This window comes from Jaculus jaculus, chromosome 8 (assembly GCF_020740685.1).
Source record: "Jaculus jaculus isolate mJacJac1 chromosome 8, mJacJac1.mat.Y.cur, whole genome shotgun sequence".
Lineage (NCBI taxonomy): Eukaryota > Metazoa > Chordata > Mammalia > Rodentia > Dipodidae > Jaculus > Jaculus jaculus.
Window position 1 is genome coordinate 140475363 of NC_059109.1, and position 26999 is coordinate 140502361.

At 48.7% G+C, this 26999-nt stretch overlaps 2 protein-coding genes across 5 annotated transcripts in view; one reads left to right on the top strand and one right to left on the bottom strand.

Moving 5' to 3' along the window:
- Window positions 1-8142, top strand: part of Col9a3 (collagen type IX alpha 3 chain) — a 24089-nt gene extending 15947 nt beyond the window's left edge. The window contains exons 26-33 of one of the 2 annotated variants that reach the window (XM_045156141.1): window positions 671-715; window positions 2434-2466; window positions 2636-2782; window positions 2890-2944; window positions 3338-3373; window positions 3459-3520; window positions 5744-5821; window positions 7317-7476. In XM_045156141.1, the coding sequence (XP_045012076.1) occupies window positions 671-715; window positions 2434-2466; window positions 2636-2782; window positions 2890-2944; window positions 3338-3373; window positions 3459-3520; window positions 5744-5821; window positions 7317-7331 (471 nt within the window). In that variant the 3' untranslated portion in view covers window positions 7332-7476. Of the gene's footprint in view, window positions 1-670; window positions 716-2433; window positions 2467-2635; window positions 2783-2889; window positions 2945-3337; window positions 3521-5743; window positions 5822-7316 lie in introns of both variants that reach the window. The other variant, XM_004669494.2, reaches the window with a different exon arrangement.
- Tcfl5 (transcription factor like 5) lies at window positions 8140-26662 on the bottom strand. 3 transcript variants are annotated; one of them, XM_045156142.1, is made up of 6 exons: window positions 26049-26662; window positions 25079-25262; window positions 24640-24802; window positions 21507-21750; window positions 19160-19301; window positions 8140-8906 (listed from the first exon to the last, which is right to left on the bottom strand). In XM_045156142.1, exons 1-6 carry the CDS (start codon window positions 26660-26662, stop codon window positions 8784-8786), a joined length of 1470 nt encoding a protein of 489 aa, XP_045012077.1. In that variant the 3' UTR covers window positions 8140-8783. The 3 variants fall into 3 exon arrangements, with proteins under 3 accessions (XP_045012077.1, XP_004669552.2, XP_045012078.1); XM_004669495.2 differs by having other exon boundaries at window positions 21507-21753; XM_045156143.1 differs by lacking the exon at window positions 8140-8906 and adding an exon at window positions 13953-14587.
- Window positions 26663-26999: the final 337 nt, after the last annotated feature.

Consider the following 26999-nt stretch of genomic DNA (forward strand, 5'->3'; position numbering starts at 1 on the left):
GAAGCTGCCCATGGTCAGGGGAAGCTGGCTTTCTGAAAGTGGCGTGGTCTGGACTCCAATCCCTGGGCTGCAGAAGCAGTTGAGAGGTGTGGTGGTTTGTTTCTGCCACTCTTTCCTCCCTGAGCCAGCTCAGGGAGGGTGGGCTGTGGCCCTGCAGAGCCTGATTCCTCTGCTGCAGGTGGCCCAGGGCCTCTCCATCCAATGGAACCAGAAACCCTACCAGCAGGAAAACCTTCCTGTGAAAAAAGTGACTTCTGCTTTGGTCTCTGCCTGGTCTGTGGCTCTCAGAGGCCCTTGTGCTGCCTTGGGAGCTGGTTTAAAAGTCTAGCCTGGGGGCTGGAGAGATGGCTTAGCGGTTAAGCGCTTGCCTGTGAAGCCTAAGGACCCCGGTTCGAGGCTCAGTTCCCCAGGTCCCACGTTAGCCAGATGCACAAGGGGGCGCACGCGTCTGGAGTTCGTTTGCAGAGGCTGGAAGCCCTGGCGCGCCCAATCTCTCTCTCCCTCTATCTGTCTTTCTCTCTGTGTCTGTCGCTCTCAAATAAATAAATAAAAAAAAAAAAAAAAAAAAAGTCTAGCCTGGGCTCTGCCTCAGTCTTAGGATCAATGTTAATGAGAGAATGTGGCTTTGAATGGGAAGGGGCCACTGGCAATGTTGGTGTATCCTTCTCAGGGCATCGCAGGTGCCGACGGTCTTCCAGGGGACAAAGGAGAGCTGGTGAGTGTGGCTGAATCCCTTTCTGCCAACTGGACAGCTTGGGTGGGAACTGTCCTGTGCACAAAGTCAGTGTCTGCAGATGGCGGGCAGGGTGTAGATAGAACCCCTGAAGTGCCAAGGTCTGGCCATAGCCATTCCTTCAGTGAGTAGGCTGGAAGACGAGAGCAGGCTGGGCCGCTTCCTGCTAAGATGTGGGGCCCTCGCAAGGCCTTGTAACACTCTGCACAGGAAAGATGTGTCTGTGGTCCTTGTCTGAGTCAGTCACGAGATCTGAGGCTGAAGTAAAGAAAACCCCACCTTCACAGAGCTTGAACTCAGGCCCAGCATAAAACAGGACCCAAGGCCTCACTCACCCCGAGAGTCATCTCTCCCAGAGGCACTGCAATGGAGCAGTCCTGGGCTCAAAGGAAAAAGCTTTTCTGGCTAGAGCTTTTTTTTTTTTTTTTTTTTTTGGACTTTTTTTTTTTTTAATTTAATTTATTAGTTTTCTTTTCAGCAAATACAAGCAGTTTGGTACCATTGTTTAGGCTCATCCATGATCTACCCCCTCCCATTGGACCCTCCTTGTTGATGTAAATGGGTCATGCATTGTGGAGTTAGCCCACAGTTATTGGTATGATAAATGTCTCTGCATATCATGACCCAACATGTGACTCTGACATTCTTTCCGCCCTCTCTTCCGCAAAATTTCTCTGAGCCATGTTGGGTGGCCAGAGCTTTTAATTCTGTAGTGATATCTCTGTGTCTTGGTGACACAGGGCCATCCCAGCCTCAGGAATCCTGGCCTCAGGTAATACCCTTTGGCCACTTGTGCCTTTAGCCAAAATAATTTCCATTATGTATGCTTTATCTCTGCAAATTCTTGAAAAAGGGCCTACAAATCCAGATGCAACTCCAACTAGCTGCTCTTAAGCTGATGGGGTGGAGAGCGGTACATGAGAGGGATGGAGCCACTGCTAACTGGAGGGACCTCTTGAATGGCACCAGCCACAGTAGCAGTGAGCTGTTGCAGGGGGGCTGTCCTCTAAGCTTTCTGGCATTGGCTGTGGACAGTCAGCTTATGGTGGTAAGCCAAGCCAATGGCCAGGCCCAGTCAGTCTACTGGCTGTTGGGTTAGAACTGTGTCCTATTTACATACTTGGGTCAAGTAATTCTTGGGGATCTAGCTGGAGAAGGGCCCAGAGTTCTAAAACAGAGACACTCAGCACTATTTATAATACCATGTTGAAATGCTGAAAGCCAGCTAGCTAGGCTTTTGGAAATACCATGTAGCTATTAAATCACTTTTTTTTTTTTATGAGAGAGAGAATTGGTGCACAAGGGCCTCCAGCCACTGCAATCAAACTCTAGACACATGCGCCCCCTTGTGCACATGTGCAACCTTGCATACTTGCATCACTTTGTGTGTCTGGCTTATGTGGGACCTGGAGAGTCGCTTCACAGGCAAGCACTTTAACCACTAAGCCATCTCTCCAACCCCTAAATCACTTTTCAGGGAAAAGAATTGCTAAAATAGCATAGATGGATGAATATACTGTCCACAATATGAAAAGTTATAAAGCATGAAAGGGAAGAGCCCTGTCGGTGTGTTCATGTGGGTTGTGGGTGGTTCAGGTGTTTTGTCCTCCACTGATCACATGCTCGGCTAGTTCTTTGGAGCCACTTGGTCCAACCCTCAACAACAGAGTTGTTAGTGCATACTCCCTTTCTCTTTGCAGGGTCCTAATGGCCCCGTTGGACAAAAAGGAGAGGTGAGTACTGGGTAGATGCTTCCATGAAAAGCCCAAGGAATCCATGGTCTCCCTGCCCAGCTTTGGGTGGTGCCACCAGATCAGAGACCAGAATGCTAGAGCCACTCCAGTGGCAGCTCCCCACGCAGAGGCAACTTGCTCCAACCGCTTTCCTCCTGATTCTTTGCAGTCTGGCAGCCGAGGGGAGCTGGGCCCCAAAGGCATCCAGGGCCCCAACGGTACCAGTGGCATCCCAGGTGTCCCTGGCCCCCCAGGGTCTCTGGGCCTCCAGGGTGTGCAGGGTGTTCCAGGCATCACTGGAAAGCCAGGAGTTCCGGTGTGTGGCTTCTCCTTCCTCCTCGTGGCGGGTCTCAGGCTGGCATTAGGAGTAGAGATCATGTTGGCCATGCTGCCTACCTGCTGATGAGCTTGGGTGAATTGCAGGGCAAAGAAGCCAGCGAGCAGCACATCAGGGAGCTGTGTGGGGGAATGATCAGTGGTGAGTCGCCTGCACACCTCCAACCCTCACATAGCCTGTCCTGTCCTCAGACCTCAAGGAAAGGGTCCCCTGCACAGAGCACCCAGAGGGGCCCTGAGTGACTGCTGAGGGTGATGGTGACAAGAAAGAAACCACTGTTCCCTTTGGCTCAGAAGGATGCTTCCTTCCCCAAGTGACGTTGTCCCTCTGACTCGCAGGATTTGAGGTGCTCCAAGAGAAGTAGAGCTTCCTGTCTAGCCCCTGCTATGTCCCAAAGCAGTTTAAAAAAAAAAACACTCTTGGCTAATAAGAGAAAACATCCTTCTGAAAGGCAGTTAACTTATTTGATGCTTTCCATGGAGACCTTCTGGTAACTCTCCCAGAAGTAAGCACTTGTCCCCCATTTTCCCAAAGAGCAAATCGCACAGTTAGCTGCACACCTGAGGAAGCCGCTCGCGCCAGGCTCCATAGGCCGGCCTGGTCCAGCTGGCCCCCCAGGGCCTCCAGGACCCCCAGGTTCCATCGGACACCCTGGCGCTCGCGGACCTCCTGGATACCGTGGTCCCACAGGAGAGCTGGGCGACCCTGGACCTAGAGGTGAGTAGTCAACCTAAGGCAGGGTCACCGCCTCATACATGAGGAAACCAGTCTTCTCACAGCACAGACTGGAACAACCATGTGCTCAGCGCCAAGATGTCCATTACACGCTGCTTCAGGACAAGCGAGGGGCTTTCAAGGAGACTCTTATGGCACTGGACCTTCACGCTTTTGGGGCCAACACAACTAACTTCTTACGGTCTCCTGGAAAACATAGCATTTGTTTCCCTGCCCCCCACGCCCTTGGTTTTTCAAGGTAGGGTCTCAGTCTAGACCAGGCTGACCTGGAATTCGCTATGTAGTCTCAGGCTCACTTTGAGCTCACTGTGATCCTCCTACCTCTGCCTCCTAAGTGCTGAGTTTAAAGGCATGCACCACCATACCCAGCCAAGTATAGTATTCTTTTTTTTTTTAAATTTTTCTTTAATTTTTATTAGCATTTTCCACGATTATAAAAAAGATATCCCATGATAACTCCCTCCCTCCCCCCTACTTTCCTCTTAGAAATTCCATCCTCCATCATATTTCCTTCCCATCTCAATCATTGTACTTACATATATACAATATCAACCTATTAATTTGTTTTTCCCCACAAAGTTGGGTTTCACTCAAGCCCAGACTGACCTGGAATTCACTATGTAGTCTCAGGTGGACTTAAGCTCACGGTGATCCTCCTACCTCTGCCTCCCGAGTGCTGGAATTAAAGTGAGAGCCACCATGCCTGGCTCAGTATTCATTTTTATTATTTTGTTTATTTGTAAGGACTAGGGGAATGGGTGTGCCAGGGCCTTTTGCCATTGCAAGCAAACTCCAGATACATGTACCACTGTGTGCATCTGGCTTTGCATGGGCACTGGGGAATTGAACACAGGCCTTTAGACTTTGCTAGCAAGCACCTTTAACTGCTGAGCAATCTTTTCAGCCCTGAATTTGATCTTTTTTTCTTGAGGGAGGGTCTCACTCTAGCCCAGGCTGACCTAGAACTCACTCTGTAGCCCCAGGCTGGCCTCAAACTCAAAGCAATCCCCCTACCTCAGTCTCCTGAGTGCTGGGATTAAAGGCATGCACCACCATGCCTGGCTTTCTTTTATTTTTGTTTAAATATTTTTATTTATTTGAAATACAGAGGAAGAGAGAATATATGGGCATTCCAGCCAACTCTAGACACATGTACCTCTGTGCATCTGGCTTTACATGGGTACTGGGGAATCAAACCTCAGCCATCAGGCTTTATACCTTTAACACCTGTTTTTTTGTGTGTGAAGGTGGGTGTGCCATACAGAATGTCCTTTGTGTGAGGTACTGGACACCTCTGACTTTGAGTGGCCATCAGGACACCAGGAGATTGCTATGGACTTGAATAAGGATGACTAGGCCTTAATAAGGCCTCATACACAAGCCACTGTCACTGTTGTGTCTCTAGTCTCCCTGCTCTGAAAACACAGTGATATGTCACCCTGATAATGCCCACTGTACCAGGGCCAGTGGGTGACAGATGTTAAAGCCCACTGCCCCAATTGAAGAGGTACCCAAGGCCTCTGGTAACTGCAGACTACCCCCAATATCAGTAGTGTATAAAATTCCAAGGAGCAGTGATAGCTCTGTGACCAGCAAGTGTGATCAATTTCAGAAAATAACTAATACTGCCTCCCTTAGTGTCTGTCAATTTCCAAGGAGCACAATGCCTGGGTGGTGGGTGTGCACCGAGTACCCTAGAACACTGTCAAGGGTCTGTGTCACCAGTGGAGGGTTTATTTTGTCATTTGATTTTTTTTTTCCCCTCCAGTGCTGGGGATTAAATGTAGGGCCTCATGCATGCTATATTAGTGCTCTACCACTAAGCTATATTCCCAGCCAGGTTTGACCTTGGCCAGACCAAAACAGATGAAAGTTATGAATAATGCAACTAGGGGATGCTATAAGTTACCCTTAGATAACTCAGGGATCAGAAATCATATTGAAGTCATAAACACCAAGTAGCACTCAACAGTCTCACAGGCATACATAATTTGAACAAAACAAATTCCATCCAAAAGTGATGTGGGAGGTGAGGACAGGTGATGTGGTTGGGGTAGTGGGCTCATCTCATTAGGACCCCACTGGGCTGCATTTCCCCAAACAGCTCAGCTTTTGTCAATCATAAAAGCAGCAGGTGGGATCAAAGGCTATCACTGTGGATGTTGCAGCTGCTCTGATGACATGTCTGTGCTACTCTCACTGCAGGAAGCCAGGGTGACAGAGGAGACAAAGGTGCAGCAGGAGTGGGGCTGGATGGGCCTGCTGGGGACCAGGGGCTCCAAGGTAGGCCACAGTCATTGCAAACTTCATATGGGAAAGAGACGGGGTATGACAGGACTCTCCTTTTTTTTTTTTTTGGTTGGTGTGTTTGGTTTTTCGAGGTAGGGTCTCAACTCTGACCCAGGCTGACCTGGAGCTCACTATGTAGTCTCAGGGTGGCCTCAGACTCACAGCAGTCCTCCTTCCTCTTACTCCTAAATGCTGGAATTAAGGGCATGTGCCACCATGTCTAGCTCTTTTTTTTTTTTTTCTGAGAGGGAAAGAGGTTGAGGCAGGGTCTCACACTAGCCCAGGCTGACCTAGAATTCGCTCTAGTTTTAGGCTGGCCTCCAACTCACCACGTTCCTCCTACCTCTACCTCTCCAAGTGCTGGGATTAATTAAAGGCATGTGCCACCTTGCCTGGCTAAGGGCTCCTTCTCTTACCAGGAAACAATATGTTGTTCTCTTAGTAAAGCTTTCTTAGAGGCAGGGTTAGGAACTGCCTTTATAATTATTTGATATGTAAAACTAATCCATAACCAATAGTAATCGATAATCAATGATCAATAACATTCTTGTATCTTGAGCTAAGTAGATTTGGTTATCTTCTATCTTACTGAAGATATTTAGTATCTATTTCATAAATGCTCACAGTTCACATGTACACTAATCTTTTCAATTTCTTTAATAATGTCAAAAATGAATGTTCCAGGCAAACACAGTGGCACACACATGTAATCCCAATGCTCTGGAGGCTTAGGCAGGACCCTGGGGATCTCATCTGCACCCATGTGCTCCCTGGGGCTGCTCCTGTCCAGGCCTGGCCCTCCCTGCCTTCTCTGTGAGGTGCCCTGCCCTGCCCCCTGAGGTGTCCTTTCTCAAGACCTAGCCCCTCCTCAGGAAGGCATACTTTTCCTCTGTGAGCCCCCCCCTCCACTAGACACAAACTAACCCATGCCACGAGGCACACCCCGGTCCCACTGTTCCTTTGTTGTTATGGCTCTATTGCCACGTGCTAGTAGTCTGGGATGCATCTCCACCTGGGTGGCTGAAGTGTCTCTGAGCCACCATTCCTAGGAACAGCAGCATCCCAGCTGTGCCCATCATACCGTCTGACTGGTACCCTTCATCCTGTTAGTGAATGACTGGCCCATCACTGGGATGGCTGCCTGCCTGTCACCCACTCCTAGGCACTCCCATGGTGTAGCCCACCTGCCCAGGGCTGCCTGCCTTCTAACCTGCTGACCCCAAATCTCATCACACACACCCTGGAAACTCTTCTGAGGACCACCAGAGCACACTGAGTCCTCAGGCTACTGGCCCCTCCATGTGGCCAGCCTGGCCTCACCTGTATCCCACCTCCTGCCCTGTCACCTGCCTTTGCCCCTGACCCCAAGGGCTTTGTGCCCAGGCTCTCCACCCCTGGGCCTCTTGCAGAGGTCAAAAGTCAGCCAGTGGCATTGGGACCAGTGTGCATTTGTTTTCATGGCCTCTAATTGCACCCTCCTGGTCTCCAGGGCCTCCAGGTGTGACCGGCATCAGCAAAGATGGTCGAGATGGTGCTCATGGTGAGCCTGGACTTCCTGGTGAGCCTGGTCTTCCTGGAGCTATTGGGGCTCAGGGGACCCCGGGGATCTGCGACACCTCAGCCTGCCAAGGAGCTGTGTTAGGAGGAAGTGGGGAAAAATCTGGTCCTCGAAGCTCATAAAGAGAATTTAAGAAAGTGGGAAGCCAAAAAGATGACTTATGTGACACACTGCAGTGGGGCAGCAAGGGACCAGTGCATGGTTGCCAGCTATGGACAGCACAGCCAGAGTGCTGATTAGCCAGTCCATGAGGCCTTTGTGGCCAGCCCTCGGCTCCCTTGAAAGCATCCACTGGTTCATGGGCCCTGAGAGCGTGGCAGCACTGTCTGTCCCAACACAGTATTCACAGCAGCCAGCTCCTCCGTGATGGCATACCTCAGACAGGCCCTAGGAACTGAGACTGTAAACCTAACATTGGGGAGGGGTGAGGGATATATCTAAAGAGTTTCATGTAATTCTGAGACAAAAAACAAAAACAAAACCTCATCAATTTGTTTACATAGCATTTGTACAAAGACTGATAGATTCCCAATAAAAAACTAGTGAATCTTAAATTAACAAGTTACAGTGTAGCAGAAATGAAGAAATTATCATACAAGTGTCCCATCTTCTAGACAAAAGTCTGGCCTGCTTTACCTACTTTTCTGTGTACAAACTTAACACCTCCAGTGGCCAGTATTCACTGAAGGTAACTGCACTACACCAGAGTCTGCCAGAGTGTCTATTGTAATCAATAAAGCTACTCACTGGAAAATTATGTTCCAAATGCACAGTTTATTACACATAAAGCAATGACTCACAATATGAAAGTATGGGCATTGAAGCAATTACTGAGAAAATGTTTATGGACAAAAGTAGCTTTAAAGGAAGTCTCTGGAAAATCCTTAGCAAAAAGTTTCAAAATGGTGCTGCATTTTCCAGTATAGAGACTCGAGACTGGAAGTATGGGGAGTGCTATAACAAACAAAATAAAACCTCCAAACCACTTCTAGTTAACAACAATTTACCTTCTTCCAATTGCTAAAAGGGGCATATTTAAAATGTAAATAAAATAAGTAAAATGAAATGTTTTCTTTAGTCTTAAGACTAGTGGTCTTAAGACTGAAGTCACCAAGGATGTTCATTTTGAAGTTGTCATGTTAAGAACACATGATGGTGTCAGATAATTGAAAAACTAATTATCAAGATGTCTTCATCCCCAAATGGTCATTCAGACATCAGTGGGTATTTTGTTCTAGGTAAATACATTCACAAAATGTGCTCTCAAAGTCCCTACTGCAGTCCCATCACCGGAGCCACGTCCCTCTCTAGGACTGTCCGGGCAGAGCTCTGGGATAGCAGACGCGTGTGCGATGCTGTAGGAACACTGCTTCTCTCCCAGGCCCTGGGTCAGTCCAGTCACTTGATCTCCATGGCAGGGCTGCTCTGCAGACTGCCCTGTGCAGGACAGGTCACCAGGGAGTCAGGTCTGGTCAGCTTTAGCCTTCTGCCAGTCTTACCGCAAAACACGCTCTCAAATTCCTAAAGTCAAGAAGGAATTGTTAATGTTCTGATCTATAGAAGAGAATGCTGTTCTCAAAAGCACAAGAGGTTGGAATTGGTAGCCAGGCAAATTATTTCAAAGTATAAGCTTCTAAGGTCCAACAAATATGTCACACCTCATGGGAAGGTACGTGATAAAAAGGGGCACTAAAGTTTTAATAGTGCTTACACTGTGTGTATATATTAAGCTTTTCCCAATAAATTCTCAAAATGTCTGAGCACAATGTCCAAGCAGCCATATATTTTGGTAGTAAAATTATGCAACATAACTTTTTTTTTTTTAGTCTTTTTGAGGCAGAGTCTCTCTCTAGCCCAAGCTGACCTAGAACTTATTCTGTAACTCTAGGCTGGCCTAGGGTGATCCTCCTACCTCAGCCTCCCTAGTGCTGGGATTCAAAGCACTACCACCATGCCTGGATAAAACATCCGATCTTTAAATGTCCAGGTGGATGGCTGCCACCCCCTCACCCTCTGCCACAAATGCACACTGGTGAGGAGTTTGTGGTCAGGCAAGTGCCAGATGATGTCACTGAGATGGTTCTGCACACAGTGAGACCAAGAGCAACTCTCTGCTCACTATGGATTCCTGGTCACATCACCCATTTCTCAGGCCTAATGGTTAAGTATAGGGTCAGTCCCAGCATCAGCAGACAAGAGCCGTGGGGACCAACACCCTGGTTCTCACCAGCACTTCATCAAGCCTATTCTAGACAGTTAGCCACTGCCATCACCTTACACTGTGGGAGAGCTGACAGGACACATGACCCAACAAGGAAAAAGGGAGGGGGCAGTATGTGGATCCCAATTTAAGTGGGCCAGCAGTAGGGACATGTACGCTCTACACAGACACTGATGACGACTGCACTCCTGAGAGCTGCAGATACTGTGGTTCTGTTAGACAGCCCTGTGATTCTTGGAAGGGTGGAGTAGATGAGAGGAAATTGAACTCAGGCTGGGAGGGTAAGTAGAGGATAGTGAATTGCATCTGTATGTGGCTGGGGTCAGGGATATGAGGGTTCACTATTCTCTCCACTTTGGTGCACACTTGGGAAATTTTTTGTGTGTATGTGGTGTGCATGTGTACGTGCCCTTGTGGTGCCCCATGCACTTGCCCGTAGCAGGGGACATTCACCTGTGGTGGCCAGAGCAGAATGGTGGCTGCTCCATTGTTCTGCCTCCTGAGAGCTGGGACGACAGCATGCACCGCCATGCCTGGCTCCTCTGCCCATTCTTATTTGAGTCTCTTAGTGATACCAGTGCTTGCTTTGTTTTCACGAGCCTGAGCAATGTCCTGGTCTCTGCTGTCCTTGACAGGACTGGTGTTCATGGCCACACCCAGCTACTTACATGGGATCTGGAGATTCAAACTCAGGTGGTTTCAGGCTCCCTTAGACCCTCATTCTGGGGCAGGAAGAACACTTAGAGGCTAAGACATCTCTTCAGCCATTTTTTTCCCCATAAGTATAACATTCTAGACACACAAATTTAAGTTTGTCTGTGTTTGTATAATACAATTTGCTATTGTAACCATCTTTAAGTTGATTCCATGAATTAAGAATATTCACAGTGCTATGCAACCATCACCTGTCTTCTTTCAAAGTGTTTCCAGTCATTGCAACCAGGAGCTTTGGCCTCAGTAAACTCCCCACTGCTGAATCCTGGAACCCACCATTCGATTTTCAGCTGAATCCGATTCCAGAGACCTCTCATCCTAGACAGGTGCAATATAATGATGACTGGCTTCTCTCAGCATACTGTCCTCAGCAGTCATCCATGCTAAAGGTGTCAGAACTTCATTTCTTCTTATGGCTGACACTGCATTGGCTGTCCAGACAGCATTCTGCTTGTCCACTCTGTCAACAGGCACTCACGTATCCTGTCTCTGCCATGGGCCATTGTGACAGACACTATCAGTGTGGGTCTGCTTCTGATTCTTTTGAGTTTATACCAAGTGGAAGTGCTGAGTCAGGTGGGAATTGTTTAACTTTCCATAAACTTCCACACTGTTCTCCAGTGGCCACATCACTTCCCAAAAACAGGGTACATGGGCTCCAATTTCTCCAACACTGGTTAGCCTCAACTTTTTTTGAGGGGGCAGAGCTAGAGGTAGGGTCTTGCTCTAGCCCAGGCTAACCTGGAACTTACTCTGTAGTGCCTGGCTGGCCTCAAACTCACAGCGATCCTCCTACCTCTGCCTCCTGAATGCTGGAGTTAAAGGCATGCGCCACCACATATGGCTCCAAACTTTTGCTCTTGTTTTAAACTGTGTTGTCTTATTTCTGAGTTCTAGTAAATTCTGATTGAACTTCAAAGCCAGGAGTACCATGGGTGCTGCAGATACGATCTGCCTTCCAAACTGTCTGCAGGGGCCAGGGCATTCCACCTGTCTACATTTAAACACAATAGTCTGCTTTGCTCAGAAGCTGTATCTATACAGAAAAATAAATCACTTAGGGGCTGGAGAGATGGCTTAGCAGTTAAGGCACTTGCCTGCAAAGCCAAAGGACCCAGGACCCACATAAGTCAGATGCACAAGGTGGTGCATGTGTCTGGAGTTTGCAGTGGCTAGAGGCCCTGGTATGCCCATTCTCTCTGCTTCTTTCTCTCTCAAATTAATAAATAGAAATAAAAATATTTTTAAAAATCACTTAAGCTGGGCATGGTGGCACATGTCTTTAATCCCAGCGCTGGGCAGCGGGGTTGGAGGAGAGGCAGAGGTAGGAGGACTGCCATGAGTTCAAGGTCACCCTGAGCTAAAATGAGACCCTACCTTAAAAAAAAAAAGACAAAATAGCTGGTGCCACCTCCAGAATTCAGACACTCAAGAGGTTATCATCAAGGTGCTGGAGAGCCAGTTCAGTGGTTAAGGTGCTTGCGTGTCAAGTCTGAAGCCTGGGTTCAATTTTCCAATATCCATGTAAAGCCAGATGCACAAGGAAGCACATGCACCCAGAGTTCTTTTTTTAAAATATTTTTTGTTCATCTTTATTTATTTATTTGAAAGTGACAGAGAGAGAGAGGGAGAGAAAGACAGAGAGGGAATGGGCGCGCCAGGGCTTCTAGCCATTGCAAACGAACTCCGGACACATGCGCCCCCTTATGCATCTGGCTAACATGGGTCCTGGGGAAACGAGCCTCAAACCAGGGTCCTTAGGTTTCACAGGCAAGCGCTTAACCGCTAAGCCATCTCTCCAGCCCAACACCCAGAGTTCTTCTGCAGTGGCTATACGTCAACAGCAAAAAAGAAACATGCTTTAGGGCTGGGGATATAGTTCAGCTGGTGGTATTTGCTTAGTACACACAAGAGCCCAGGTTCCATTCCCAGCACTGCATCAACTGGGTGTGATGGCACACACCTGTAGCTGCTTTGTGGTTCAAGAAAGGAAGAAAGGTCTGAAGAGATGGCTCAGCTGTCAAGGTGCTTGCCTGCAAAGCCTAACAACCCCAATTTGAATCCCCAGTACCCATGTAAAGCCAGATGCACAAAGTGGCATATGTGTCTGGAGTTAAGTTTGCAGTAGCTGGAGACCCTGGCGGGCCCATTCTGTCTTCTATCTCTCTACTTGAAAATAAATAAATATATTTTTTAAAAGGAAGAAAAGAAAAAGACAGGGTGGGGGAGATGACTCAGCCTGAGCCACTAAAGGAATTTGCATGCAAAGCCTACTGGATCTCAGTTTAAATCTCAAACCACCCACATAAACTGGATGCAAAATGTGGTGCAAGCATTTGTGTCTACAATACTAGAGGCCCTAGCACATCCACACAGACACACATATAGATAAATGAAAATTAAAGCCGGGTGTGATGGCGCATGCTTTTAATCCCAGCACTTGGAAGGCAGAGGTAGGAGGATAGTTGCAAGTTCAAGGCCAGCCTGGGACTACAAGCTGAGTTACAAGTCAGCCTGGGATAGAGTGAGACCCAACCTCAAAAATAAATAATAGAGAAAAAGTTGTTTTCAATGAAGTCTTCATTAGGAAGACTGAAGATAAGTGATGGAAACTTTCAACACCAAAGAAAAAAGTGGATGTAAAGCCTTTAATTTTTTTTAAATAGTTAATTTATTTGCAAAGGAGAAAGAGAATGGGCAGGGCCTTCTGCCACTGCAAATCAACTCCAGATACATGTACCACTTCTTGCATCTGGCTTTACGTGGGTGCTGGGTTATTAAACCAAGGCTGTCAGGCTTTGCAAGTACCTTTAACCACTGGACCATCTCTCCAAGCCCTGAATTTCTTTTCATTTAGAGAGAGGAAGAAGGAAAATAAGCACACCAGGTCCTCTTGCTGCTGCAAATGAACTCTAGATGCATGTGCCCCTTTGGGCGTCTGTCTCTGCGTGCACTAGAGAATCAAACCCAGGCCAGTGGGTTTTATAAGCATGTGCCTTTTAACTGCTGAGCATCTCCATAACCCAAAAGTCTTTAATAAAGAGTAAATAGAGGGCTGGAGAGATGGCTTAGTGGTTAAGCATTTGCCTGTGAAGCCTAAGGACCCTGGTTCGAGGCTCGGTTCCCCAGGACCCACATTAGCCAGATGCACAAGGGGGCGCACGTGTCTGGAGTTCATTTGCAGAGGCTGGAAGCCCTGGCGCGCCCATTCTCTCTCTCTCCCTCTGTCTTTCTCTCTGTGTCTGTCGCTCTCAAATAAATAAATAAATAAAAGAGTAAATAGAGCTGGGCGTGGTGGTGCACGCCTTTAATCCCAGTGCTTGGGAGGCAGAGGTAGGAGGACTGCCAAAAGATCAAGGCCACCCTGAGACTACAAAGTGAATTCCAGGTCAACCTGGGCTGGAGTGAGACCCTACTTCGAAAAAAAAAAAAAAAAAAAAAAAGAAGGAGTAAATAGTGACAGAAAAAAAAAGTACCACTGAGACTGACATACACACAGTGAATTGGGGAGATCATAGCACGGGCCCTGGCAAGGGAGAAGAAAATGGGGGCACAGACAAAGGGCTCAGGACAGCCAAAGGGCAAGGCAAGAAGGCTCAGAACAAAGACCATACAGACTTTTTTTCCAAGATCTTTTATTTTTAGAACAGGTCAGCATACAGCTTTGGCCACTCCGCAGCGCAGCGCACAAGCTGCAGGAGCTGCAGGTGGCTGCCAAGGACTCCGGGGCAACACGTTCTAAAGAGTAAAAGTCCACATGAAACAGCACTTTCAGGAATCACACAAGTGTGACCCCCATCCCCTGGCTGCCCCAATGCTGCATCAGCGCTGATCGCGCTCCCACAAAGACACTGAGAGATTTGTAGTCATTAAGCTACATGGCCCCTCCCCACCCCCCGGAACAGGTGCAGTCAACAGCCTGAGGAAGGTCCCAACATCAGCCCAGCACAAGAACAAAGCTCTTCATCTGCCCTTGGAGCAAAGGCAGTGCTGGTGGCAGCCTCATCTCCACTTGGGAGAGCTCCGTGCTGGCACCTAGCATCCACTAAAGGCGGCGGCAGCGGCAGTGGCATCTCAGAGCATCCAGCTTCCTGATGTACGCAGGCATGTCACAACACTGGGAAACTCCACAGGCTGGATGAATGACAGCCACTCTGGTCTCTGGCAGCAAGGATGTACTTTGTGCGAGGTTTAAAGGATGAAGCTACATGACTACATACTCCCATCACGCACACAACATGTAAGGGCTTGTCCGCAGGACCGACACCTTGAATGACACAGAAGCCCATCTATCAGAGAACGTGTGCAGCCCTAATGACAGAAGGACCAATGGCTGCCAGGCACATACAGCAGACACAGACTCTGAGGCTTGGGTTGAGAGCCTTAGGCGGCTCCACAGAGAAGACAGCACTTAACAGGTTAGGTGCAGTCTCTGTAGGTGGTGTCTTCTCATCCTATACCTACCCCTACACTGGCAACCCATCCTTCTCTACCTTGGAAGAGGAAGGTTGAGTCCAAACTAGAGAGATAAAGAGTTAAAGAGACTCCAGCTGCTTCAGCCACTCAATTCCAGGCTCCTGGACTGAGCCAGATTTCCCACCATTAAGCGCAAAGGAGGAGCCGAGCATGGTGACACACACCTTTAATCCCAGCACTTGGGAGGCAGAGGTAAGAGAACTGCCATGAGTTCAAGGCCACCCTGAAACTACATAGTGAATTCCAGGTCAGCCTGGGCTGCAGGGAGACCCTACCTCAGGGAAAAATAAAGCTGGGGAAAGGGCTGAGGGCTGGAGAGGAGGCTCAGCAGTTAAAGGCACTTGCTTGCAAAGCCTGATGGTCTGGGTTTGATTCCCCAGTACTCACATGAATCCAGATGCACAAAGTGGCGCATGTAAGATTGTAGTGGCAGAAGGCCCTGGTGCACCCATTATCTCTCTCTCCAATAAAGAAATATATACATATATAGCTTTATAGATATGACAAAAGGTTGCAGAGAAGAAAGGCCCAGAGGATGAGTGGCATACAGGGAGGGTGGTTCCCTAAAAGCCAGTGCAGAAGGCCACCTGGCTCAACAGTGCGGGGAGCAGCCGTCAAAGCTGCTGTAAGTAGACCAGAAAGGCGGGAGGAGGAGGATGCCTCTGAGCCGGCAGCTCAGAAGTGCAAAGAAAAGGGTGGTGCAAACAGGGACAAGGGACTCACAGAAGCCCACAGAACACTGGTAGCACTTTTCAGGAAATGCGGATGTAAGGGATGGGGCAGGACCTATGTCAGATTAGGAACTGAGAATAACCAGGTGAGGGCCTGACCTCAGAACAAGAGGAGCCACCACTGGTGGCAAGAGGGAGCACAGCCAGTGGGCCACAGAACAGCAATGGGTCTGGAGACAGAGAGGAGGAAGAAAGAACTGCCAGAGGAGAGAGAGGCAGAAGGGAAGGAAGGAGCCAGTAGCCTCCAAAGCTTCACTGAGGCTCAAGGTCATGAATCCACAAATCTCTCATCACAGTGAAATGATATCCGCAATGCTGGACTAGACCCAACTGGGGAAGCATCTGTGGAGACGGACACTACTGAGACAAGGGTAAGATCTAAGCGTAGCTGTGGACCAGGCCACCCAGGCCTGCATCCTGAATGGGCTGTCAGACAATGCATCTACTCTCCAAAGACAAACACTCAAGAAGTGAAGCATGAGAAACATGGTGCCCAGGTCTCTCCATGAAGTCATTCAGAGCAATACACACACAAATGGTGGGAAAGAAATGGGGAGATGGAGGCTAGAGACTAGGCAACCTGGCAGTTCTTGTGATGTCTAAGTCTGAAGCTATTACATAATTAAAAGTCACCAGTGGTGTGGCCACTGGTCAACAGTGTCCTACTCGTGTTTATGTCTCTCTCATTCTGCTTGCAAATAAATGAATAAATAATTTAAAACAAAAAACACTTGGGGAAATGTGAAAAGGGCTGGGTATTAAAGTATGTAAAATGGCTGCCACTAGCTGTGTGGGCTGAAATATGGGCTGAGCTGTTTCCAGATGGTAGTCCATATCTGTAATTGCCTCTGAAATATGAGTGTGAAGTGTGTGTTAGCTGCTGGAATTAGGTGATAGGCACACAGGTATTCTTGGTTCTGGGCACACTCAGTAGAATCCTACCACAAAACAGTCATGTCTACTGAGGTCTGGACACCTCCATCCAAGGCCTGCCAGACCCAGAAAATGGCACCAAGCTATCCTGACACCTTTCCCATCACACCCCACCCCTAGTACCACAGCACAGGCTAGGGATAGTCCCTTCACTGTCCCTCCAGCCCCTGGTCAAACCTGTCTCCCCAGCGCATTGTTGTAGCCTTCCACCAGAACCTCAGCACAGTGATAAAAGTGTTCCAGCCATGCCTCTCCCAGGACCCCCTCCCCGTCCCAGGCTCCTGTACTCAGGACCTTCAGGTCTACTGTGAGCTGGCCAGGAATCCTGAGCTCCTTCCAACACCAGCAGTGTGGCTGCAGGCAGTGCGGCTGCAGGCAGTGCTTTCCTCAGCCTTGGCGGCCCTCTAGATGACCAGTGGAACTATAGCTCCCCAGCTCAGCATTTGGGCTCTGCCCAGAGGCCCACCCAATCTGAAGCCCCTCTGCCATCCTGCTGGCCCACAGCAGGGTTTCCACTTGGTGGCAGAGTTCAACTCCTGCCTGTCTGTCGCTGCTTATCTCCCTCAGTGCCAGCAGGGTATCTGCTGTTTCTGAGGTGTCCCAGAATCTAGATACCTGTTATACCAGCAAAGATCTACTGAGGGAAATGGACACTAATAACTTGGAAAGAAACTTAAAAGTTCTCATTCTTGTGCCTGTAAGAACACAAGTAAGAGGAGAAATTACTATGGAAGCAATCAAACCTCATGTGTTCAAGTCGGGGATGGCCAATTTCTCACATGATTTGACTTCCGCTTTCCTTGATGGGCCTGATGATCTGACCCAGAAACAGTGCAGTTCAGTGACATGAAACTTCAGAACCAGCCAGGAAATGCAACACATGACATGTCATAGCCACCTATATAGCATTTCAATGAATTATGTCAAGATTTACTACGTTCGTTTTTTACAGATAAGAGTCTCACTGTAGCCCAGGCTGACCTGGAATTCATTATGTAGCCTCAGGCTGGCCTCAAATTTACAGTGATCCTCCTACTTCTGCCTCCCAAGTGCTATGATTAAAGGCATGTGCCACCATACCTGGCTACAAACAGGTACAGAGAGCCAAACACCCAGTCTTTGTAACAAACACTACAACTTTATTTAATTAAAACCCAACAGTCTACCACTAACAAGAGATGGTAAAGAGCAACTACACCTGACAGATGACCACAAATAGTCCTACCGGAATAAACTCATACAGTTTCACTGCTGTAAGCACAGCATGTTACTCGAGGGCTGTAAACACAACATGGACACAGTCTAGGGAAAGAGACATGAACAGAAAATGCGAGGCACAGCTCAGTGTAGCCTGGCACCTGGAGTGGGCGCAACTCTCACAGGTACCCTTGATAAAAGGCCCCACTTGTGCTGTGCCGTCTGAGCCCATCCCAGCAGACTCTTGTTGGGTTTTATAGAGCTGGAATGCAAAATCAGGACCCAAGGCTTTACTTGCCTCATTACAGTCGTATCACCTGTGGAAGGACAAAGAGCCACAAACCCTGACCACCACAATCCTGAGGCCTAACCTGGTGCTGACGTCCCCAGGCACAGCACAGAACCCTCTTCTTCAACAGCCTGGGGCTGAACCAACTCCCTAACCAGATATTGGTCCTAGCAGAACAACCCACATACGCAGACAGGAACAGGATGTCCAGGAGCCCCCAAGAACTAAAGGCTCAACTAGGCTTGCTCACCCAGACCAAGGCCTTCTGAACACACCTGGAGCCAGACACCCATTTGACATTTCTTTGCATTCATTCAGATATTCACTATTCTTGCTTCCACCTGTCAAAATTTTTCTTTATTTTATTATTTATTTTTGAGAGAGAGAGAATGGGTGCACCAGGGCCTTCAGCCACTGTGAACAAACGCCAAATGCATATGCCCCCTGTGGCGCATGTGCAGCATTGCATGCTTGTGTACCTGTGTGTCTGGCTATGTGGGACCTGGAGATTCACACGAGTTCTTAGGCCTCACAGGCAAGCACCTTAACTGCTAAATCATCTCTCTGGGCCCTTTTCAAGATTTTTCTTTTCTTTCCTCTCTACAGCTTCACGCATGCTAGACAAGTGCTATACCACTGAGCTATATCCACAGCCCTCATCAAGTTTATTTGTTTTATATTTTTACGTAGGGTATCTCTCTAGCCCAGGCTAACCTGGAAATCACTATGTAGTCTCAGGCTGGCCTCAAACTCACAGCAATCCTCCTACCTCTGCATCCCAAGTGCTGGGATTAAAGGCATGAGCCCCCACGCCTGGCCCTCATCTAGTTTTCTGAGGGCAAAAATCATGTCCTGCATGTCCTTCAGACCTTCTAAAAATATATTGTATTCAACATACCTCCTCAATTTGGTACTTGACAATTGAGACTTGATAGTCATCTATACATTGGCATTTCATAAGCAAACAGGGCCACAAGTATGGCTTTGGGAAATAAAAACACCAACAACAGAACTCCCTTCACACATGGACTCAGCATCTGACCTTACAGTTCAGAATAACCACGGCAGCCTAGCTCACTCTTGGGAATACTGACCAGTGAACCAGAAAATCCTCAAGCTCTGCCCAGCCTACGTGAATAGTCACCTTTAACAGAGAATCTCCAAGTCTCTACTGAACATACTTTGGGAATGCCAAGGTCCACTAGATACTCACCTTTTTCAGAGAATCCCCGTGTCTTTCCTGAATGTACTTTAGGAATGCTGTAGTCCACTGAAGCGTTGTTGCCTTATCTGTCTCCGCGTTGCAGAATGGAACTAAAAGATTCAGCTCATCACAGCAAATGCGGATTCTGCGCCTGCAGTCAAAATCCACAGTAATCACACAGGGCAGCTGGTGAAGCACAGGAGCAACAGGACGTTCACCTACTCAAAGAAAACAGAGTTCATGGAGCTGGCCTCCAAGTGCCAGGAGGTGTGCCCCACCCGAAGCCTTGGGGGGCCAGTGGGCACTTTGCACTGTGCTCCCATCTACAGAAGCCATTGCTGCTCAAGCTGCCAGAATACCCACACCTATGGTGCCCCTGGCAGCCCCAGGTCCCTGTAGTTTCCCCTATTTTAATAGGTCAGGTTCAAGTCTCTAGATCAGGGGTATCTGCAACATCCCTGAACTTTGTGTGTATTTTTTCTAGGCAAATTATTTTCTCAATGCTTGGTCTTTCTTTTTTGCAGTCCAGATCCACTTTTTCATGCAACAGACATGACATGCTTCCCATACGAATGCTGTAGAATGAACTCAGGCACAGCTTTCAACTTCACAAGAATTACTGGCTGGGCTGGTGGCACACACCTCTCATCCTAGCATGTGGATAGCTAAGGCAAGATCACAAATTCAAGACCATCCTGGGCTACATAGTAAGGATTTATCTCAAAAAAAAAAAAAAAAAAAAAACCCTCAAAAAGGCTTTCCCTCTGCTCATATCCTGAAAGCTGGACTTTTTATAGAATATTCAGGGCTGAGAGTGGCACTCAATGGTACAATGCTTGCCTAATACTACTAAGGCCCTGGCTTCCATCACCAGCATTGAAAAAAAAAATCCTCTAGAGAGAATTTAAGTCACAACTTGAGCCTCATTATTAGAACCTGTACATACTGCATTCAGTGACAGACAGGTAAAGTCCTAATGAAGCTGACATGACCGTTACACAGAACAGTTTCACCATGTCTTCACACCTGTACACCTAGAATAAAGAGCACAAGCACTCCCTGGATGCTCCCTGAATTCTAGGCCAGGGCAGAAATGTCTTCCCTACCCACTCAATAGTTCTGACCTCAAGTCCGTGTGGTAAGTAGCAGTCTAACTACCATGTGGATAGAGGGATAAGAAACTGGAGAGAAGTAATGAACTCAGGAAGTTATTAAACTAGGCAGTAGACTGAGAATTCACTGTCAAACTGTCAATGTGCCATGGGCAGAATTTCAGAGCAGGTATTTGATCGGTGTTCACTGAATAAATGTCAGGGTACTGGAGAACACTCCATCCAACTCACAGTGAGTTCAAGGAAGCCCCTCAATTACAATGTACAATATGAAAGGTACTTTGCCAGGCCAACCTGGGATACAAAGGAGAAGACTGTCTCAAAAAAGAAAAAAGAGAATTATCCAGCTCTAGAAATCCCTTACTCCTAAGAAAACTGTTCTTTCTGCTTTCTTTCCCTTTTACTTGGAAATAAACTCTACTCTTTAAACAAAAAGAAAAAAGGCATCTACCTAGCTTTAACATATCCCTTTAAAAGGCAATAAATGGCCTTGGTTCAACATTCAATGCTGGGACTTCAAAGCTGAATATCTGTCTCGTCAATGCTATTTCTTCCCTGAGCTGAAAACACAATGCTCACAAATGACTAAGTGGGTTATTATTATTAAACACTGTGTCGAAAACCAGCTACAATAAAGGAAAACAAAAAATCTTTGATTCTACCCAGAAGAGAAATAACAGACCATTTAAGCAACAGTTTTAACCTCCTCTTTCCCCAACATTCTTTTCCTGTTATTTCCTCCCCTCCCCCAGTTTTCTAAGATAGGATCCTGCCCTAACAAGGATGGCCTAGAACTCACACAAGATCCCAAGCAGACTCTGACTCTGCCTCCTGAGAGCTGGGACCACAAGCACACACCACCACACCCAGCTTCCACAGGCAAAGCATAAAGCTTACTATGTCTGCTTACTGTGGTTACCTTAGGGGCCTGACACTGCGCTACAAGGACCTGATGACAAGCTGGGCTATATAATGTTGTCTGGGAACTTGGGACTTGGGAAGATTAGTAAAGAATGACCCACAGGACTTCTGCCAGAAACATGGCTCACAATGGGAACATGGCATTTAGCTGCATACTAGTTTTGCCTTATATCCTTCCTCTGGAATAAGTTAGAATGTAAGTCCTCCAGGAATCACCGAATCTGGGGTGGTTTTGGAGACCCAAGAGACAAATTCCTATACAGCAAGCCTGTGCATCTAAGACAACTGTATGGATCAAGCTATCAGTACATCACCCACATTACCTTCTATCTCTTTCCATTCGGTTATGCCTCTCCCGGCGCTGAGATCTCCCTCCCTGGGGTCCACTTTGTGTCTGCTCTCCCAGGTTGGACTGTGAAGATTCCGAGGACTGCCAGGCAGCCTGTGAGGGTGTTGAGCCCTCACCCACATTCTGAATCTCTCCAAGGGCTCTTCGCTCCACACTTGAGTCCAACTGGCGGATTCTACTCCGGTTCCTCTTATTTACTGCTTGTTTGCATAGCGCTTCTTCTTTTGCAAAACAAGAAAAAATTGGTAATTTAGTTTTTTATTCTTATCTCTACTAATACTCAATATATGTTCTTATATAAAAATTACTTATATGCACACACAGACAGAGAAGAATGAATGGGCAAACCAGGACCTCTAGCCACTACAAATAAATTCCAGATACATGTGCCACTTCGTGCATTTGCGGGTGCTGGGGAATAGAACCTGGGTTGTTAGGCTTTATAGGCAAGCATCTTAGCCGCTGAGCCATCTCTCCAGCCCTCAATATACTTTAAAACATATTTCTCTGTATTTGCAAGCAGAAAGAGAAAGAGATGGGGGCTGGATAGATGGCTTAGTGGTTAAGCGCTTGCCTGTGAAGCCTAAGGACCCCAGTTCGAGGCTCGATTCCCCAGGACTCACGTTAGCCAGATGCACAAGGAGGCACATGCATCTGGAGTTCGTTTGCAGAGGCTGGAAGCCCTGGTACACCCATTCTCTCTCTCTCTTTCTCTGTCACTGAAATAAATAAATAAAAATAAAATTAAATAAAATTAAAATTAAAAAAAAGAGAGATGGAGAGGATGGGGCCATCGTCAGAGCCTTCAGCCACTGCAAACTTCAGACGCATGCTCCAATTTGTGCATCTGGCTTTTTACGTGGGTCCTGGGGAATCAAACCCTGATCGTTAGGCTTTGCAGCCAAGTGCCTTATTGGCTGAGTCATCTCTCCAGTCCTAGTTTTATTTTTTTGAGACCAGGTCTCATATAGCCCATATGGCCTTGAGCTCACTATGTTGTAGCTGAGAATGACCTTGGATTACTGATCCTATCTCTGCTTCCCAAGTGCTGGAATAACAGGTGTGTACTATCACACCTGGCTTGTTCAATCTAAGATTCAAGCATTACTGGGTATGCAGCACAGAAAGAAACCAAGAGGAGCTGTGATGGCAGGTTATCAGGGAGTCTGCACAGCCTGCACTGAGCTCCAGACACTGCAAAATAGCACAAACCTTGGTCAGATCAAATGACCCCTTCCAAGTGTCATGCAACCAGTACAACCCTGTCAACTTTCCCATTTAATCAATAGTTATTGTTACCCATGAATACAAAAACTAAGAAGTTGGGCTGGAGAGATGGGTTGGCAGTTAAGGCACTTGCCTGCAGAGCCTAACAACCCAAGTTTGATTCTCCAGCACTCACATAAAGCCAGATGCATAAAGTGGCACATGCATCTGGAGTTCATTTGCAGTGGCTGGAGGCCCTGAAACACCCATTCTCTCTCTCTTCCTGTTTGCAAATAAATTTTTTAAAAACTAAGAAGCTGAAGCCAGACGTGGTGGCACACGCCTTTAATCCCAGCACTTGGGAGGCAGAGGTAGGAGGATCACCGTGAGTTCAAGGCCACCCTGAGACTCCATAGTGAATTCCAGGTCAGCCTGGCCTAGAGTGAAACCTTACCTTGAAAAACCAAAAAAATAAATAAATAAACAAAAACAAAAACAAAAAAAAACTAACAAGCTGTTCTCTTTTCCCGGAATTCATAATGAGGAAATTACAAGTATTTTCACCAAAAAGATTTTCTTCATATTCAAGTATTCTAATATGAAAACTGATACCTTAACTCACACAAGGAGAAAATGTTAGGGTTGGTGGTTAAATATATTCTTATGTCAAAATGCTTGTCTCCACAAAAGGAACAAAAATAGTATTATGGCTTTTATGCTACATACTGTGTGTACATGCTACAAAAATAAGTCAAATTCCCATCAGAAAATAAAAAGTGAGTGAGCCAGGTGTGTGGTACATGCCTCTAGTCCCAGCTCTGGAGAGGCTGAGGTAGGAGGATCACCACGAGTTTGAGGCCAGTCTGGGGTTCCAGAGTGAGTTCCAGGTCAACTCACTGAGTAAGATCCTGCCTGGGGGAAGGGGGTGCGGAAACAATGCAACAATGTGCATGCCTACCTGTCACACAAAACCAGGATCCTTAACACCAATTCTGGAATGATATCATTTTAAGAGGAACAGGGAGAGAAATTCAGAATTCTGGTATTTTCTTCCTTACCCTAGTACTGAGCACAAGCCCATTTTAACACTCCTCACATACCAACAAGTAGTTTTATACAGAGAGACTTGACAAGCAAGAGCTGACAAGCAGCAGCAGCCTCTGTCAGGTCCCCTCAGCAGCTCCGGAAAGTCTGAGGGAGCAGTTACTGTGTCACTTGAAAGCCAACCCTTCCCAGGGAGGAGGCTGAGACAACTTTCAAGGCTAACATTCATGTGCAGCAGCTTAAGATTTTCTGGTCACCCTGTGGCCTCTGGCTCCTTACACCAGGCCCTGACACCTGCAGAGTCCTCGGGTCGTTTCTCCCCTTTCATTAGATCTTAGCAGATTTCAAACTCCAGCCTCGCTCAGTTAAAAATAACCTATAAAGTGATGCAGTAGCTAAAATCCTTGAAAATGTGTGGAGTATGCCATTTTACTGTTAAGAAAAGCCCACAGGGGCTGGAGAGGTGGTTTATTGGTTAAGATGTTTGCCTGAGAAACCTAAGACCACAGGTTCAATTTCCCAGTACCCACGTAAACCAGATGCACAAGGTGACACTTGCATCTGTAGTTAGTTTGCAGTGGCTGGAGGACCTGATGAGTCCAATCTCTTCTCTTTGCCTCTTCCTCAAATAAATAAAATAAAAATCTTTAAAAGTTGGGGACATGGCTCAGTGGGTAAAGGGGTTAATTAAAAGCACTTGCTTGCAAAGCCTGACAGCCTGGGTCCAACTTCCCAGTACCCACATAAAGCCAGATGCACCAAATGGCGCATGCATCTGGAGTTTGCAGTGGAGAGAGGCCCTAGCACACACATTTGCCCATTCTCTCTTGCAAATATCCTGTTAGTTCATCACTCACCTCCCACTTTAATCCAAACCTGCTCTGGCAAGGTTTTGTTCCTACCACCTACAGTCTGCTTAGTGGATTCAATCTCTTGCTGGTAACAGAAAGAAAATGCTCTAGGCAGTGCGATATCCTGGTGCTTGGCAGCCTCCAGTATAGAACATGAGTTACTAGAACTCTGGAAAAAAAAATGAAGCAATAGGAATTTTATTAATATGTGGCTTAATCAGCTTTATATGGCACAAGTAAAATGTGTTTAGTAGAAGTATGCTCAGACTACTGATAAGACAATCCGAAGAACTTCCATGTCACTGGGTTTTTTAATAGCCTAAAAGCATAAACAGTCCCTACTTTAAAAAGTTAACAAGCTCCACAAAAGGAGAATGAATGTCCTGAGGACCTGACCACACTCACTCACAAGCTGTGCGGTCAATACAAAGGAGGCAAGCTTCACCTGCGATTGTGCAAGGCTGGAATTCCCACCAGCGGGGCAGGCACTTGTAAACAGAGGGTAGGTGAACTGCAAAGCAGTCGTGGCAGCAGCAGTTTTATTTTTCACTAAGGTCGTACATTTGTTTTGTTGCTGGTGAAGAGGAACATTCATTAATTCAGATGGATGTCGAATAAGAGTTACCAAACTGCCAAGACAAAAGAAAACCCAGAAACCTGAGGAATGGTGATAGATCAACTTCCAAAACACTGCCATCACCCTTTGCAGTACTAACAGGTCCCACTACACCCGGCACCTGGGCAGGACCTTGGCCCTGCTTCCCAAGTGATCCTGGACAGCGCTGCAGGAGACGCTCGCTCTCCTCAGCGCGGAGGAGGTGAGGCATGCCTCCTTCCTGCCTGCAGCACGCACTGACTCCAATCTCTCTGGTCACCCTCTAAAATATGACTAGAAAGGGCAAGACCAAGACAGACATAGCCCGGGGTAGGTGGAAAACCATGGAGCCGGTGAACTCAACAAGCAGTCACCGCAAAAGCGACACAGGAGACCAGGAGCTGCTAGGCATCCGCGCGTGCCCTACCCCAAGTCAGCACTGAGGGGCAGAACAGATGCCCATGGCTCTCAGGAGGGAGGCGGGAGCAAGGGGCTCCATGGCCACCACTGCACTTGTCCCAATTCTCCTTTTGGTGTGCAGAGGTCAGACCAAAGGCTCACAGACCCAGGGTACCAGCTGGGGCGGTGGGCCCAGCACTTGCATAGAATGCATCTCCTCCTCGAGGAGCCCCAATCAGAGCAGGCTGGTGGCCGACAGCGCCCGGTCTGCAGCTCCCCACCTCGCGAGTGGCCGGGCTTCCCCGTCGGGCACCAGGCCCCTCCCCTCCTCTCCCCTCCCCCGAGACCTCGGCAGGGCCAGGGCGGCCCCGTCCCCCGCACACGACCCTCTCCCGCCCCGCGCCTGCGCCTCGCCTCGCACTTGTTGAGCGCCACCCCCTGCTCCGCAGGCTCGGGGCCGCGCGGCGTCGGCGTCTCGGCTGGCATGCTGTTGAAGCGGTCCTCCAGACGGACGCGCACGGTCGGCTTGGCCCGGGCCTCGGGCGCGCCCTCCGGGCCCGCGGGGCCGGGGCCGGGGCCGGCGCCCTCTTTGGCCGAGCTGTCGCCCCGCGCCCGCGTCCCGTCCGCGCCGCCCGGGGTCTTCTCGGCCGCGCCCGCCTCGCCCAGCAGCATCATGCGCAGCTCCTGGAAGTCGACGTGGCCCAGGCACGGGGCGTCGGCCGACAGCGGCGGGCACAGCACCGGGTACACGGGCGGCGCCGAGGCCAGCGAGCCCGCCGCGCCCGCGCCCGCGCCCGGGCCGGCCAGCAGCGCGGAGCCCAGGCGCGCCTCGAGCTCGCCGTCGGCCGCCTCCATGTGCGAGTAGAGGATGTGCTGCAGCTGCGTGTACTCCACTTCCGTCATCTCCACCAGGCTCAGGTCGGTGGTGGTGAAGCTCAGCCCCGGCTCGCCCAGCGCCGCGTCCCCGCCGCCCGCGCCCTCGGGGCCCGCCTCGCCAGCCTCAGGCGGCGGCTCCCGCGGCCCGGGGCCCGACATGCCGGCGCGGCGCGGCCCAACGGCGGGGCGCGGGGACGGCGACGCAGACGCGGCCGGGCGGCCAGACGGGGTCGCGGCCCGAGCAGACGACGCGCCGGCCACCGTGGGCGCGCCGTTGGGGGGAGGGAAACCGCTGAGCGCCCTGATGCAGCACGCCTGCGCGGCCCCGCCCACAACGGTAACCACACCCCCTACGCGATCACGCCCCTCCGTTACCCGCCGCCTCCAGCCAACTGCCCACCGCTCGCCCCGCCCCCCCACGGTCCCTGCGTGCATGCCACCCATGAACGGGGGCACGGCCTTTAGTGTTGAGGCCACGCCCTCTTTGTTGGCCACG